Raw genomic sequence first — 13,295 nt, forward strand, 5'->3', positions numbered from 1 at the left:
TTATGCGAAATTTACCAAAATACTATACATATAGGGACTTGGAATATACACTATAAGTATGGTAAACATAGCTACCTGAATTTTCGGAAAGAAATTGACAGATGAATCAGGAATATGTATATAAATATAAAAGACACTAAATGAAGTTGATTGAACGCCATTACATAGGCTATAAAAATAGACAACATCGAATATACATATTTATATTAGTTAAGCTAACTGTTAGTACCTGAATTCCTTAGTAGCATTTTTATTTTCGTCCTTTTAAATAACTTGATTAAATTCGAAACTAACTTGGTTGATTTAAACGTCAAACTTTTAAAGTTCTATTATCTTTGAAAAGTTTTGTCCAAATTTGTAGACCACCAGATAAAACGATGGCAAGTACAGAAAAAGGGATAGCCGTGCGAATAATGAAAACGGAGGATTACGATCAAGTGGAACTCTTTTTACGAGTACATTACTACAATGCTGACCCGCTTATGTGGTCTTGTTCTGAGGATTTATATAAGTTTGGTATTCCGTACTTTGATGAAATGAATCTATCACTAATTAAGCAAAATACTTCATTGATTGCCATCGAAGAGTCGACTAATAGCATTGCTGGTGTGATCATAGCAGGAGCACAAGACCAAAACGATGTAGAGGAGCACCGCTTGCTATCGGAGACATTGGAATCAAATATATTTGGCCGCATTGAACGATTACTATCGGATGTGGAACGCAAATCTAATGTCTATCAAAAATTCAATGTAAAGAAATTGCTCTATTCGCATGTCACGTGTGTGGATACCTTGAAACGTGGTCAGGGATTGGGTGAACGTTTAGTAACAACTCTAATAAAATTGGGCCGTGCAAAAGGATTCACATTGATGTTAGCCTTGTGTTCGAGTTTCTATTCGGCTCGTCAGAAGCATGCTCTAGGCATGGAGTGTATATATGCCCAGTCATATGAGGATTATAAGGATGACAATGGTAACGCGATATTCACTCCACCGGCTCCCCATACCCATATTCAAGTCATGGCTATGAAATTGTAAAGGAAAACTAGAAAGTCTTTATCACTTATTAAATCTACTCAATAAATTAATCATCTATCAGGATTTACTTAAAAATATAAGAACTTTACATTGAATCGAATCATTGTGTTAATGTTCAAATCTTTAAATCTTTAAGATAATAAATTGTTGTCTTTAAAAGATCCATTAAGTGAATCCCCTTGTTGTCTGTATGGTAGGTAATAAATGCTGATGACTAATACGTTTACTGCAAATGATAACGAAAACGATCCGTTTGAGATCATGAGATAAGTAGGAAATTTGTTTTTCTAAATATTTTATTATTCCCTCCTACGATTTTCATCGGGTTTGTTTAAGAAATGAAAACAATTTATTGGATTATATTTATAATTATAAGGTATAAATATACGTTAATTATAATGGAGCTTGGTGTTCTGTTGCCTGTGTATGTATGAGTTTGTACACAAATATATTTCGGTATGTTTATGTATATGCGTGTGTGTATTGTTTCTGTATGGTAAGTATCTAATTTGGTTTACCCATGTTCTTTCTTTGCATTGTCGTCACCTTGCCAAAGTAGTGTATCGGTCTCCAAAAAAATAATATTATATATTATCCTCACTTTCGGCAAATTGAACATTACTATTGTTTATTATTATTTTATCTCTTTTTTTGTTTTTTTTTTTTTTTGTTATATGCTTAATTTGTGTGAACAAAGTGTTGTGTTGGTTTTTTTTTGTGTGTGTGTGTTGGTGTGTGTGGCTGTGTATGGTGTTGGTGTATGTGTGTGTGTGAATTCGGTGTTTTTATTCTATATTTTCTACAACAGTCCGTCCATATTTAACCATGTTTTCCAAACTCTATGTCGATGCGTTTCCTTATTGCTGATTTTGTTTATTCTTCACTGATCTTTATCCGCTTCACGATGCTGCACGACGACATACATTTTATGCACTCCACTTCTTCCGTCCGCTAATCATTGTCCATCCTCTCCTCTGCTCTCGCTCGGCTCACCTCACTTTATTATTATCGTAATATGCGTTATGGACATCTACTTCAGAATGTTGATCAACTCCTCCTATTGCTGGTTATTAGGATTCATTTGTCCGTTGACAACGGGCACAAAGTATGGATGCGCCATGGCTTCGCGAGCGGTGAGACGGTCGACATGATCGTAGCGCAAGAGCTTATCAAGGAAATCCAATGCTTCCGGCGACACTAGATGCTGATTATCGGAGTGAACAAATCGCTCCCACCGCTTGCGCGAATGGCGTTGCAAGATGTCATGAAATCGCGGATCCAGGTCAATATTATACTTATCCAGATAAGCGTATAGCTCCTCGGTTCCCAGCACCTTGGCAATGCGCACTAGCTGATCGTAGTTGTCGTGGCCATGGAAAAACGGCTCTTTCCGAAATATCATCGAGGCCAACATGCAACCAAGGGACCACATATCTAAAGAATAGTCATACATCTGGTAATCGACCAGCAATTCGGGGCCCTTAAAGTAGCGGGACGCCACCCGGACATTGTACTCCTGGCCGGGATGATAGAATTCAGCAAGGCCCCAATCAATGAGGCGCAACTTGCGGTTCTCGTGGTCGATCATCACATTGTGGGGCTTCACATCGCGGTGCATAATGCCCATGCTGTGGCAGTAGTCGAGCGCCTTTAATAGCTCGAATAGATAATAGCGGATCTCGTAGTCTGTCAGCGTCTGATATAGCTGCTTAAAGTCCGTGTTGTTCACGTGCTCGAAGATCAATGCTGGCGTACGAGACACCGGGTCCTTGACAACAGCTAGCAGCGTAATTATGTTGGTGCCGCCACGCAAATTCTCCAAAATCTTGATCTCGCGCTTAATCTTCTTCTTTTTGACGGGCTTTAGAATTTTCACGACGCACTTCTCTGTGGTCGTTATGTTGATGGCCTCGAATACCTCCGAATACTTGCCACGCCCCAACTTGCGCACCAATTGATAATCATCCTGATTTCCCCAATCGACCACATAGTTCTCATAGTCCCAATATTCATCCGGCTTGTGAGCATTCACGTCTGTATAAACGCGAGCGGCACTCGGTAGCGTCATCTCCGCTCGATCTTCTTCCTCCGCTGTTTCCGATTCTTTAGAGGATGTTGTCCGTCTGGCGCCCTTGTCAGATGCCCCTGACTCAGATGATGTGCCTGTGCTGGTGGTTGGTTGGTGCCTCCAAACAGCAAGATTTGTATTGTACAGTTGTCTGAAAAAAAAGGTTGAAAAGTCAAGTGAAATGTCTATTGATCAAAAAAAAAAAAAAACTATATTTATATTTATGTACATATGTGTGTAGGTCGTTTCTATGACATTTACATTCTTGGAATGAATAAGGCGTCTCGGAATCAGTTAAATGAGAGATACAATCATAGAAAGAATTTTGATGTTATGTTAAATTTAACAGATCTAAATTCGCAATACATATTCTTCTTGATCGGAGTGATATATAGTAGATGGAAATCTTCCTTTGAAGATAGATCTTTGACTGGACATATAATTCTTCGGATACTTCAGAGTCTCTGATTCACATTCCATGATGTAAATACGTATTATTAACGCGATTATGATGATGTCTGTGTGACTGTGTGTGCGTGTGTGTGTTCAATTTGTATATAGTATGAATGGGTATCGATTTAAACAAAAATATATGCAACAATGCAACGTACCCAAGTCGAACAGGTTGGCTGTAATTCAATTTTGGATTTTGCGATGGCGATGGCGACGGCCTCGAGGAATTCCGTTTGTAGTACTTGCAGTGCACCAGAAAGATTGTCAAAGGCGGTCGACGTAATTTGCAAGAGAGAGCAAATTGACGATGGACGCCGAGCACGTTCCGTATGTTTTGAATGTTGCGCTAATTTATATAATATGTAAAGAAATGAGAATGAAAACTCATATTTAGACACAAATGTAGAAATGAAGAATTAACTTTAAAGAGCGCAAGCCTATGCATTATCGACGTGCATACATATATAAACAATTAAAAAATAAGTTATACAGTGCAGACAATATGAATGTATAAAGTATTTTCATACATACGCATTTTGTATCGTACGCACGCACGCTCGCACACACACACACAAACACACACGCACACACTCCATTTACATTTGTGCTTGGGTATATTTCATAGAAATTTTTTAGCCAAATATTTACTAGAAATTATTATAAAAACAAAAAAAACAACCGGTATAACTGAAATACACTTATATGCACACACATAAATACAAATATATGCATCTATGCATATTGTATGTACTTAATTATCCATGTATGTATGTATGCACGTATACTGTACGTACATCAACTCGGCGTGTTCAAGAATTTTGCCGCATGAATCTACCATTTATATATGTATGTACATTCATACATACATACATATGCTTGTGCAAGTAGACGGAAAAACACATAAAATGCGCACTAGACAAATATTAATTGATTTCCATGTTTAAGTCACAGTCCGGAACGTTGCAATTGACTTTAATCTCTTTCAAATATGTATACTTACATCGTTTTTGGGCAGCGTGATGACGTGAATTTTCTTTATTATAAAGATGGACCGATATCCACTGATGAATTATATTTGCAGACAATTTATCGAAAAATTGGTTCACTACTCCAGTTCGATAAGTTTGTTGCTAAGGGCTACAGTTCTTTTTTAAATCGGTTGCACTTTATCAGATTAATCGATATGACAAATTTTCAGAAATTATCGATAACTATTAATTTATATAAAATAATATTGCAAAAATCCAAATACTATTTGATGCCATGTTTATGTTATGTAATATATACATATGTACATACATATATATTTTTTTATACATTTCTTTTAGACACAAACATATGTATATGCATACGAATTTATTTATAATTTTTAAAATGTAAGCTGAATTGAAAATTGCACTAAAAATTGTACACAATTAATCAAGTCTAATTACACCTTTTGTACATATGAACAAGACTTCGTAACATAAATCCATAATCATTTGAAACACGTGCTGCCAGCCAACTTGAACCCAAACTATAATGATAATAAAAATTAATATGTTTTAAACATTAAAATTAGTTATTACTCAGAATCAGAATTGAACTCGTAAAATAAAAGCTTTTTAAGCATGATGTACCTGTATAAAGGAATCCATATCCTTTGTGCGTCTGGCATTTCTTTTCCAAATTTGGAATAGTTGCATAAAAAGTTTAAATGCTTATCAACTTTTTTAGTATTTTTGCTGTCCAAGACCAGATTGTCCACAGAGTTTAAAATGAGTTTAGACAATTGATTAATCTGTAAGGTAAATACAAATATGTTTTAGGTAGTTCGTCCTTTTTTTAGCATGTAAAATGTTTGCAAACCCCCGTCAATGAGTTGTGATTGTAGCCAAGAGAACGTTTTCTCCGTCGGATTTCCTCAGTTCCGTCAATGGTATCACTAGATTCAGTTGCTTCCATTGGCAGCATCATTAAATTGCTTCCATCATCTTTACTCTAAAAGTTTATCCCATTAAACAAATGAATAATTATAATTATATTATAAAGTCTTACCATGGTTATGCACATTAAAACCTGCAAAATGAACATGCCAAATGACAAAAATGCTAATGTCGTTAATGCAATGTCAGTGATGTCCTTAATACTGATTTCTTTCTTTTGCTTGGAGGACTCTGACATGGCATGCGAATTGTCAGATGGTGGAGGATGAACAGAGTAATCGTCGTAGGAATTATCGTAACCTTTAAATAATATACATAAGTAACTATAAACATACATACACATACATACTATATATGTATATATATATAGAGGAAGCTTACCACTTTTGCTTATTTCCTTTAAATGCGGAGCTATTATTGTATGACGGTACGTATATCTTGGTATCAATGGTCCTGGATGTATGTGTAGGGGATACTGAAATCGATATAAGTTATTTTATTTGGAGAAATTCTATGTAGACACTCTTAATTAAAGCATACATCATAATTTACGCTGGCATTTTGGATACCATCAAACGCATAGCCAGTTATATCGCCATCCTCAGTGTCATCTAATCCAACCGAAAAATCGGAATCTGGTCCTGTGGTTCGTCTTTGCACTGGACTTGTAGTTTCCTTGGCATGCTTTTGTTCAAGCTGATGTTGAATGTCTTCCAATGTTGTAGTCCTATAATATATTAATTTACTAATAATCTTTTATCAAGAGGTTTGTGATTAAAATAACCTCTGAAGCCAGGCTTTATATTGTGCGGAACCATCGTCATAAAGCATCTTTTTAACGGCGCCCACATGGAAATCAGATGCTGAAGAGTTTGTTTGCCCTTCTTTCGAGTTTCCGTCTCGCATTCTTCCAATTCTCTTCTCAATACCAAATCTATTATGGTCATTTGTCCAGTTCAAAATCTGTTGAGCAAGATAATCTGATGCCATAAATTGCTGCATCATTTTTCTTGTGGTTGTAACATAGAAAGAGTTAAGTTAGGCAAAATTTTAATTAATATTTCTATATTTACCTATGATAGGACATTGTCTGTAAAATGTTTTCCCAGCTTGTTGTCTGATTTTCTATAGGTGGTTGGTTCATGTGAATCAAAAACAAATCCAATGGCATCATTTTAGCATTGAGTATATCATCTACGTTCATATCAATGTCGAATTCCTTGGAATTTGTTTTGGAGACATAGGAAAATATAAGAAATAAATAAGCAAGAAACTTCATTTCGTTAACCACAAGAATTACATCCACTTTGAATCGCTGAATCTGAAGAACTGCCAGCAAAAGATTTGGCGTTGCCTTTACTCTTCACACTTTCTACTTTTATGACGGATAATTGCAAGTTGTGCACTAGATGCAGAAAGTAAATAATAATTACCTGTCGCGCTCTAAAGCATGAATGAAATTCTATATCTTACCTCTATCTTTGTAGACAGAAGAAAGTGCAAAAATAAGAATGTGACATGGCAGTTTTGTATTAAGAGAAAAACATTTAATTAAACACGCGAATATAATTTTTGCATAAAACAAAAGTTGTGTTTTTATATGCAACTAAACCAAAAATTGGGTTTGCCTAAACTTAATAAAGGTTGATTATTTTACATTAACCTTAGTCAATGGCCAATTTAAGAATAACTAGTTTTTGTTACAGGATATCCGGGCTTTATTAAATTCAATTTTATACATTTTAGATGTTAGGCGTGGGAAACTACAGAAGGCACGAGTTTAATTATTTGATTTGGGTAGATAGTATCAGACAACTAGATGATTAATGTTCGGAAACACTTTCAAGTTAACACGCGATTCACCAATATTAATGGAAATGTGTTATTTTTTTTGCTTGTGTCTCATTTTTTTGGTATTTGGGAGGTAATAGATTCCTTCTTATGATGATGAAACTGATGCTTTGGCTTAGTTACATTAGATACCTTTTGAAAGGATAATAAAGTTAAGATATAACCACGGAGTCGTGTCGAAGCTTGGATACCCTTTCAAGTATTATGATTTACACTTCACCTAAGAACTTTTGTATATGCAGCTGTCAAAGGAATTTCCATCAGAGAACAAACATGCTAGAAGTCCGGAGTTATTATATATATCAGATGTACAAATATATCCATTTAAGCATAATAAATTACTTATTAATACTCGGTACACTTAACTAGAAAATATGACAAAAATATTGTAAGAAATGCAATTGAATGATATCAAAATTTAAAAAGAAAATGATAAAAAATAAACTGGGATAAATAGATCCTTAATTTGATGGTGTTTTCTATAAGTTTGTTTCTCTATTTCTATCTTTATGTTGTCTTTTAAAAGTTTCTTTAAAGTCTATTTCGTTTTATAAATCTGAATCTTTTAAGTTAATTGAGATCATGTACTGTCCAGACCTAAACCTTCAAAAATCGATGCTTAATGCCCATCCAAATAAAAAAAAAAGTCGTGAAAAAGATATAATTATACTTAATAGCATTCATGTACTTCTTAAAGAAATTATCAACATTCGTATGTGTATGTGTGAGTGTGTGTATATAGTACAATGTTAAATATCTAGGTAAATATTTATAACACAAATTGAGATGTCAGGGTGTGAATAGGCAATATTGGGTGTGGCAGCGGTACATTTACGTATGCACACATACTTAATATACACCTATACACGGACAGATCGACAATAATGATGATGATTATGACGATGATGATGATTCCTTTTACACCTAATTGAGAAGTTACACAATAGAACAGACTCTATGAAATTTTGGGCATCTGCTGGTCGATCCGCTACATTTTAACCAGAGAGTCTCGAGGTAAAAGCATACATACACACATATAAATGTATGTACATATGCACCCAATCTCACACTTATATAAATGGAGTGTCTCGTCGAAATTCTTTTTAAATAGTAGTAATACATTAACACATCTTAAATTAGTTAAGCAATGAAAGCATTCGGAATGTTAACGATATAATTTGTGCTTTAAGAATGGTTGTTTACGCGCAGCTGCACTGCTGCTGCTCCTCTCAGTTCGAAGCTACCTACCAACCCACATCCAAATCCATATCCATACCCATACCCATACCATTCCATCCCAGATACATCTGTATATCTGGTCGGACAGAGATGAAGATAGCCGCCATGCCTCCGGATTGGCTATTTTCCAAGTCGTCAGTTATGCAGATGGTCGTTCTCATCATCCCCTTACAGATTTTTACGCGCACATCGCAAGGTGCGAAGCTAAAGTGCTAATTTCTGGGCGGAGTCAGAAAAAAAACTAACCATTCGTTTAGACAAATCACACATGAGAGATCTGAAGTCGTGATTAGACGGCTATTAACCATAATAACAACAATTATGGGTTCAGTTTGACATGATACGTCTCGGGATCTAAACGGATTTGTAATGAATCGGGCGAACGCAATCAGAGCATCAAGTGAGAATGTCAACGGTTTAAATAATAATAATAATCTTGGCGCCATTAATTGTGATGCTTGTGAGATAACAATAAAAGCTCAGGAAAACTCCGGTGTTTCCCAGGGTGCAAATATATCTGTGTGTAAACATAATACCCGCAATATGGGACGATTTTGTTCATTTAGTATTGATAATATTTTAAGAAGAAACAGTGAATCCTCCGAAAGCAGTTCAAAATTTGTTATCGGCAAACCAGCAACAACTTATCCAAATGTTACAACAACAACAACAGTGAATACTTCTCAGTCTTTGCGTAAGTCTAGAGTCTTTAAAATAAGATCGGATCAGTTGGAAGATTGTAGAAAACCATATAAATATATAAAAAATATCTCGAGAAGCCTGAAAACAAGTTTTTTGTCCCCTTTATTATGCCGTCGGGATTCAAAAATCATATCATTGAGAGATCGCTGTGGGTTTATTTGTAGTTTTCAGTTGTAATTTGCGATGATATTTATTTGCGAGATCATGGACGGATCCAGGGATGATCTTTGCAATCCCTGATATATCTCTAAATCAAATCATTCTTTCCTTTTTTTTTTGGTTTTTTTATACCCACAACTATTGAATCTTTCAAGTGGTCGTGCAATCCAAATAATTCCTTACACAGTCTTGATCAAAAATTATTAATATTACTGAGCCGAAAATGTGGATTTTTTGATTGGACCCTACATGGAAATATTCTATCTTTAAAATAGATTACAAGCAATTACATGGATGTAGGCGATCCCGTCGGCACATTCATTTCGATTACTTCTAGACAATTACTCTGTTTTAAGGCTTTCAAGTTTACCAATTGGTAATATTAGATCCATCCAGTCAATCGCTTTAATAGGTTCTAATGAAGTATGTTTCGTTATTAGTTTTTTTGAAAACTTTTTCAAATGGTGAATACTTAATATTAGTAAATTTACAAAGTTTGTCCAAGAAGCTCTCCAAATGTCCAACTCTTTTACATTCTATTCCTTACTTTTATTCTTCTCCAAGCCTATTCTAACATGTCAACCTCAATATGATCATCCGCTTAAAAATCACGATTTTTTTCTTAGTAATGAATAAGGCTTTTTGTCATTATGACGATAAAATTAAGCATATGATTAATGTAACCTTTTTTTTAAAGAAACAGTATGAAATGTCATCTTAAGATATGCAAAAACAAGAGTGCTTCTGTTATTAAAATATACAAAGTAAAACTCAATTAAAAAACGTACCATTATAGGACATAGGAAAACAAAGTAATGCATTCTCACCGAAATGGAACTCTGTCGTATATTTCAGTTGGAAAAGAAGCAACGGATATTCCCGGTTTCCATGATGCTGAAGCACAGAAAGGATTTACGTTTTTTCAAAATCTGTCCTTTAACGGAACTGAATGCTTACAAATACCATATCCCACAGATTTTGGAACCTCACCACCTGTCTTTCAGTACCCATCTAAAATAGTTATGCCTCCGTATTTGCATCACCTATTAACAATTCAAGGTATTGTCATTTTGAAAGTTTGGTTTTAAGCCCAAATATATTTTGATATTAATTTTGTTTTTTAGGAAAACGATTCAGAAAACAAGGCATTGACAGAAAACCACGACAGGCTTATAGTGCCAAACAGTTGGATCGACTTGAGAACGAGTTTAAATTGGACAAATACTTGAGTGTTAGCAAACGAATGGAGCTATCAAAAACTTTGTCCCTTACAGAAGTTCAAATCAAAACGTGGTTCCAAAATCGTCGAACTAAATGGAAAAAGCAACTCACCTCCCGACTTAAAATAGCCCAACGACAAGGACTATGCAATGCCAATATGTATATTCCATCCGTATCCAGTAGGGCAGGAAGTCTGTCTGCTCTCACAGGACACAATGCGATGCAACCAACGTTCTATACAACATCTCCTCAGTTATGCATAGTTAAGCCTTTTCCATTTATTGACGCTGTGTTAGGAAGCCAAGCTCAAACAAATTGTGTCTCGAACTTTGATGAAAATTCTCAATAAAAAAAAAAAAAAAAAACTAAATCCAAACACTTTTTTTCTTGTACAGAATTTTTAAAGAATTTATAAAAATGTTCTGGGTTTCAGCATTCTACCAAGTTCAGGTAATAAAAACTCTTCCAGCATCGTATCTTGGGCGGATTTGTGCCCAAGGAAAAAGCCTGGCAATCTTTTCATATTTGCATTGACCTATTGAACTATGTAAAAAATTGTATCGGATTGATTGAAGATTCTGTTGTATTTGTCTACATATTGCTTTTGAGCTTTAATCAGAGATTTAATAAATAATTTTTTAATACATTTTGATTTAAATTCCCTAAACAAAGGCAGAGTTTAAGAAAATTTATATTAAATTGAATGAGTTCCTAGAAAAAGTGTAGAATTCAATGCTACGCCCATGACTTTAAAGGGAACATTTTTCAAAAAATTTGAAAAGACGTTCAATTTTAAGCATAAGAGTCAATTTTTAACCAAAAACTGTGTCATACTTCAAATTAAGGACACGACATCTTTTATAATTAGAATTCGTAGTTAGAAATATAATAATAAATAATTGAATTGATAACGTGTCCTTAATTCGAAGTATGTGTTTGTTTTGTAAATATTTATTTAAAATTTTCAAATCATTACTCGTCAGGTAAAGGTCCACCTTAAAATATATATATATGTATTTAGAAACATCTAGATATATGTACAAGTACAACTATGTGCTAGACCCAACTACAAACATATATGCAAAAGAAATCGCTGAGTGTCAACATTACATGTATTTATGTATGGTGATTCAAGGTTAACCGGCCTCTTTCTCAAAATACAAGACGAAGAATAGAAATGAGTATGGGATATGCTCATCGAACTTTTGTACTTTCCTCTATTTGTTTTTGGCCTAAGAACATTGCATTTCCGCTTCTCAAAAGATCTCAGCGTTTAGTTTTTGTGAAACGGTGTCTTAGAGCGGTTCGATTATTTTAATTTAACTACATAGTACCCAATATAAATAAAATTTTTTTTATCCATATAGTATACTAAACGGTTGCAAACTCAATAACTGCGAAACGATTACGTAATATACTAAAGGACAAAATAAAATTTCAAATTAATTATAAAAACTGCATGTCCCAAAAGCATCTTGAAATCTGTTTAGAAATATTGTGATTGAAGTGTGTTTTTTGCAAAAATAATTGGATATATAGTATAGATGTATATCTGAACTACATAAACAACAGTGACATTAAACTTGAATGGTCTGATATTTTTTTTTTTCTTGGGCACTTAGCAAAAGACATTTTGTGCACACTTAATTCATTGACCACGACCAAATATATAATGCAAATGCATTTATAATAGATATCTATGTCTGTGTACTTGTACGTTGGGTACGTACCAAGATATACATGCATTTATTTTTAAAATCACCTAAAAAATTAAGTTATTCATGTATGTATGTAGGTAAATGGGTGATTATTTTCTATTTCACTTATTGTTTTCAACAATTTCTCTTGGCTTTTACGTCATTATACCTACACAAGAGATAGTGTAAAAGCATTGAGACATACATACATACATACATATATAAGGATGTAGAAAATTTGTAAACAGACTGTATAAGACATATGTACATACATATATGTTTGTAGATATGTACATATATTCTATGCTATCGTGTAGACGGACTCAGTAGCAATGAACGACGCAGTTTTCAATGCATGACCGTCATCAACAAATGGACTTTATGATTTTATATTTACCGAATCCTTGTTAAAAACAAACTCAATGGTAACTACTCATACTAACTACTCAATATAAATGTAAGGAAATAGCCTAAATTGAAATAAATATTGTGCTGGAACTTTTTTTCACTAATTAGACCGTTCAAATAAACCATCTGAAATAAGCTATGAATTCAAAAATAAGGCTAAAAAAAAAAGCTAAACGTAATACTGGTTTAATTTTTATCAAAAGTATGCGACCTCAGCCTTCTCATTTAAACTGACGAATTATGTCATCCATTTTTTTTGGGTTACTAAAGTCCAAATGACTTTGACTACTTAAGAACAGCAATTGTCATGCCCTCATATATACATACCTACCTACATATACATATCAGCCAAATATCTTTAAAATTTAACTTAATGGTAGAACTGCCATCAAAATGAGTATTTGTGGAATCAAGTAGATTGTCAGAAAAACAAATATAATAATTATATACCTCTTTTTGAGTGTATTTTTTAACGAGGCAGAAAATTAGCATTGAAATTGCCATAAATATTATACGTGCTTACGTATATGGT

The 13,295-nt window shown here is 34.1% G+C and overlaps 4 protein-coding genes across 5 annotated transcripts; 2 read left to right on the top strand and 2 right to left on the bottom strand.

Annotated features, from left to right (window-relative positions):
* Nucleotides 1-211: 211 nt before the first annotated feature.
* On the top strand, nucleotides 212-1,135 carry LOC6647293 (arylalkylamine N-acetyltransferase-like 2). Its single transcript, XM_002070597.3, has one exon. The coding sequence runs from the start codon at nucleotides 378-380 to the stop codon at nucleotides 1,038-1,040; it is 663 nt and encodes a 220-aa protein (XP_002070633.2). The 5' UTR covers nucleotides 212-377; the 3' UTR covers nucleotides 1,041-1,135.
* Nucleotides 1,136-1,813: 678 nt separating this feature from the next.
* On the bottom strand, nucleotides 1,814-4,630 carry LOC6647292 (casein kinase II subunit alpha). 2 transcript variants are annotated; one of them, XM_015177426.3, is made up of 3 exons: nucleotides 4,562-4,630; nucleotides 3,720-3,907; nucleotides 1,814-3,259 (listed from the first exon to the last, which is right to left on the bottom strand). In XM_015177426.3, exon 3 carries the CDS (start codon nucleotides 3,106-3,108, stop codon nucleotides 2,098-2,100), a length of 1,011 nt encoding a protein of 336 aa, XP_015032912.1. In that variant the 5' UTR covers nucleotides 3,109-3,259; nucleotides 3,720-3,907; nucleotides 4,562-4,630; the 3' UTR covers nucleotides 1,814-2,097. The 2 variants fall into 2 exon arrangements, with proteins under 2 accessions (XP_015032912.1, XP_046869449.1); XM_047013493.1 differs by lacking the exon at nucleotides 3,720-3,907 and having other exon boundaries at nucleotides 4,562-4,627.
* Nucleotides 4,631-5,584: 954 nt separating this feature from the next.
* LOC124459925 lies at nucleotides 5,585-6,393 on the bottom strand. Its single transcript, XM_047009752.1, has 5 exons — nucleotides 6,271-6,393; nucleotides 6,027-6,213; nucleotides 5,868-5,961; nucleotides 5,691-5,786; nucleotides 5,585-5,619 (listed from the first exon to the last, which is right to left on the bottom strand). Exons 1-5 carry the CDS (start codon nucleotides 6,390-6,392, stop codon nucleotides 5,585-5,587), a joined length of 534 nt encoding a protein of 177 aa, XP_046865708.1. The 5' UTR covers nucleotide 6,393.
* A 2,539-nt stretch (nucleotides 6,394-8,932) lies between these two features.
* LOC26530067 (homeobox protein DLX-2) lies at nucleotides 8,933-11,007 on the top strand. Its single transcript, XM_023178262.2, has 3 exons — nucleotides 8,933-9,270; nucleotides 10,293-10,496; nucleotides 10,562-11,007. The coding sequence occupies exons 1-3, from the start codon at nucleotides 8,946-8,948 to the stop codon at nucleotides 11,005-11,007; spliced, it is 975 nt and encodes a 324-aa protein (XP_023034030.2). The 5' UTR covers nucleotides 8,933-8,945.
* Nucleotides 11,008-13,295: the final 2,288 nt, after the last annotated feature.

The sequence above is a fragment of the Drosophila willistoni genome, chromosome 3R (genome assembly GCF_018902025.1).
Source record: "Drosophila willistoni isolate 14030-0811.24 chromosome 3R, UCI_dwil_1.1, whole genome shotgun sequence".
NCBI classification, from domain to species: Eukaryota; Metazoa; Arthropoda; class Insecta; order Diptera; family Drosophilidae; genus Drosophila; species Drosophila willistoni.

Coding starts and splice junctions, on each gene's coding strand:
- LOC6647293 (XM_002070597.3), top strand. CDS start 378: ATGGCAAGTACAGAAAAAGGGATAGCCGTGCGAATAATGAAAACGGAG.
- LOC6647292 (XM_015177426.3), bottom strand. CDS start 3,108: ATGACGCTACCGAGTGCCGCTCGCGTTTATACAGACGTGAATGCTCAC.
- LOC124459925 (XM_047009752.1), bottom strand. CDS start 6,392: ATGCGAGACGGAAACTCGAAAGAAGGGCAAACAAACTCTTCAGCATCT. Junction 5,787..5,867: donor AAAGGAAATAAGCAAAAGTG/GTAAGCTTCCTC, acceptor TATTATTTAAAG/GTTACGATAATTCCTACGAC. Junction 5,620..5,690: donor CAAGCAAAAGAAAGAAATCA/GTATTAAGGACA, acceptor TTCATTTTGCAG/GTTTTAATGTGCATAACCAT.
- LOC26530067 (XM_023178262.2), top strand. CDS start 8,946: ATGAATCGGGCGAACGCAATCAGAGCATCAAGTGAGAATGTCAACGGT. Junction 9,271..10,292: donor GAATACTTCTCAGTCTTTGC/GTAAGTCTAGAG, acceptor CGTATATTTCAG/TTGGAAAAGAAGCAACGGAT. Junction 10,497..10,561: donor TCACCTATTAACAATTCAAG/GTATTGTCATTT, acceptor TTTGTTTTTTAG/GAAAACGATTCAGAAAACAA.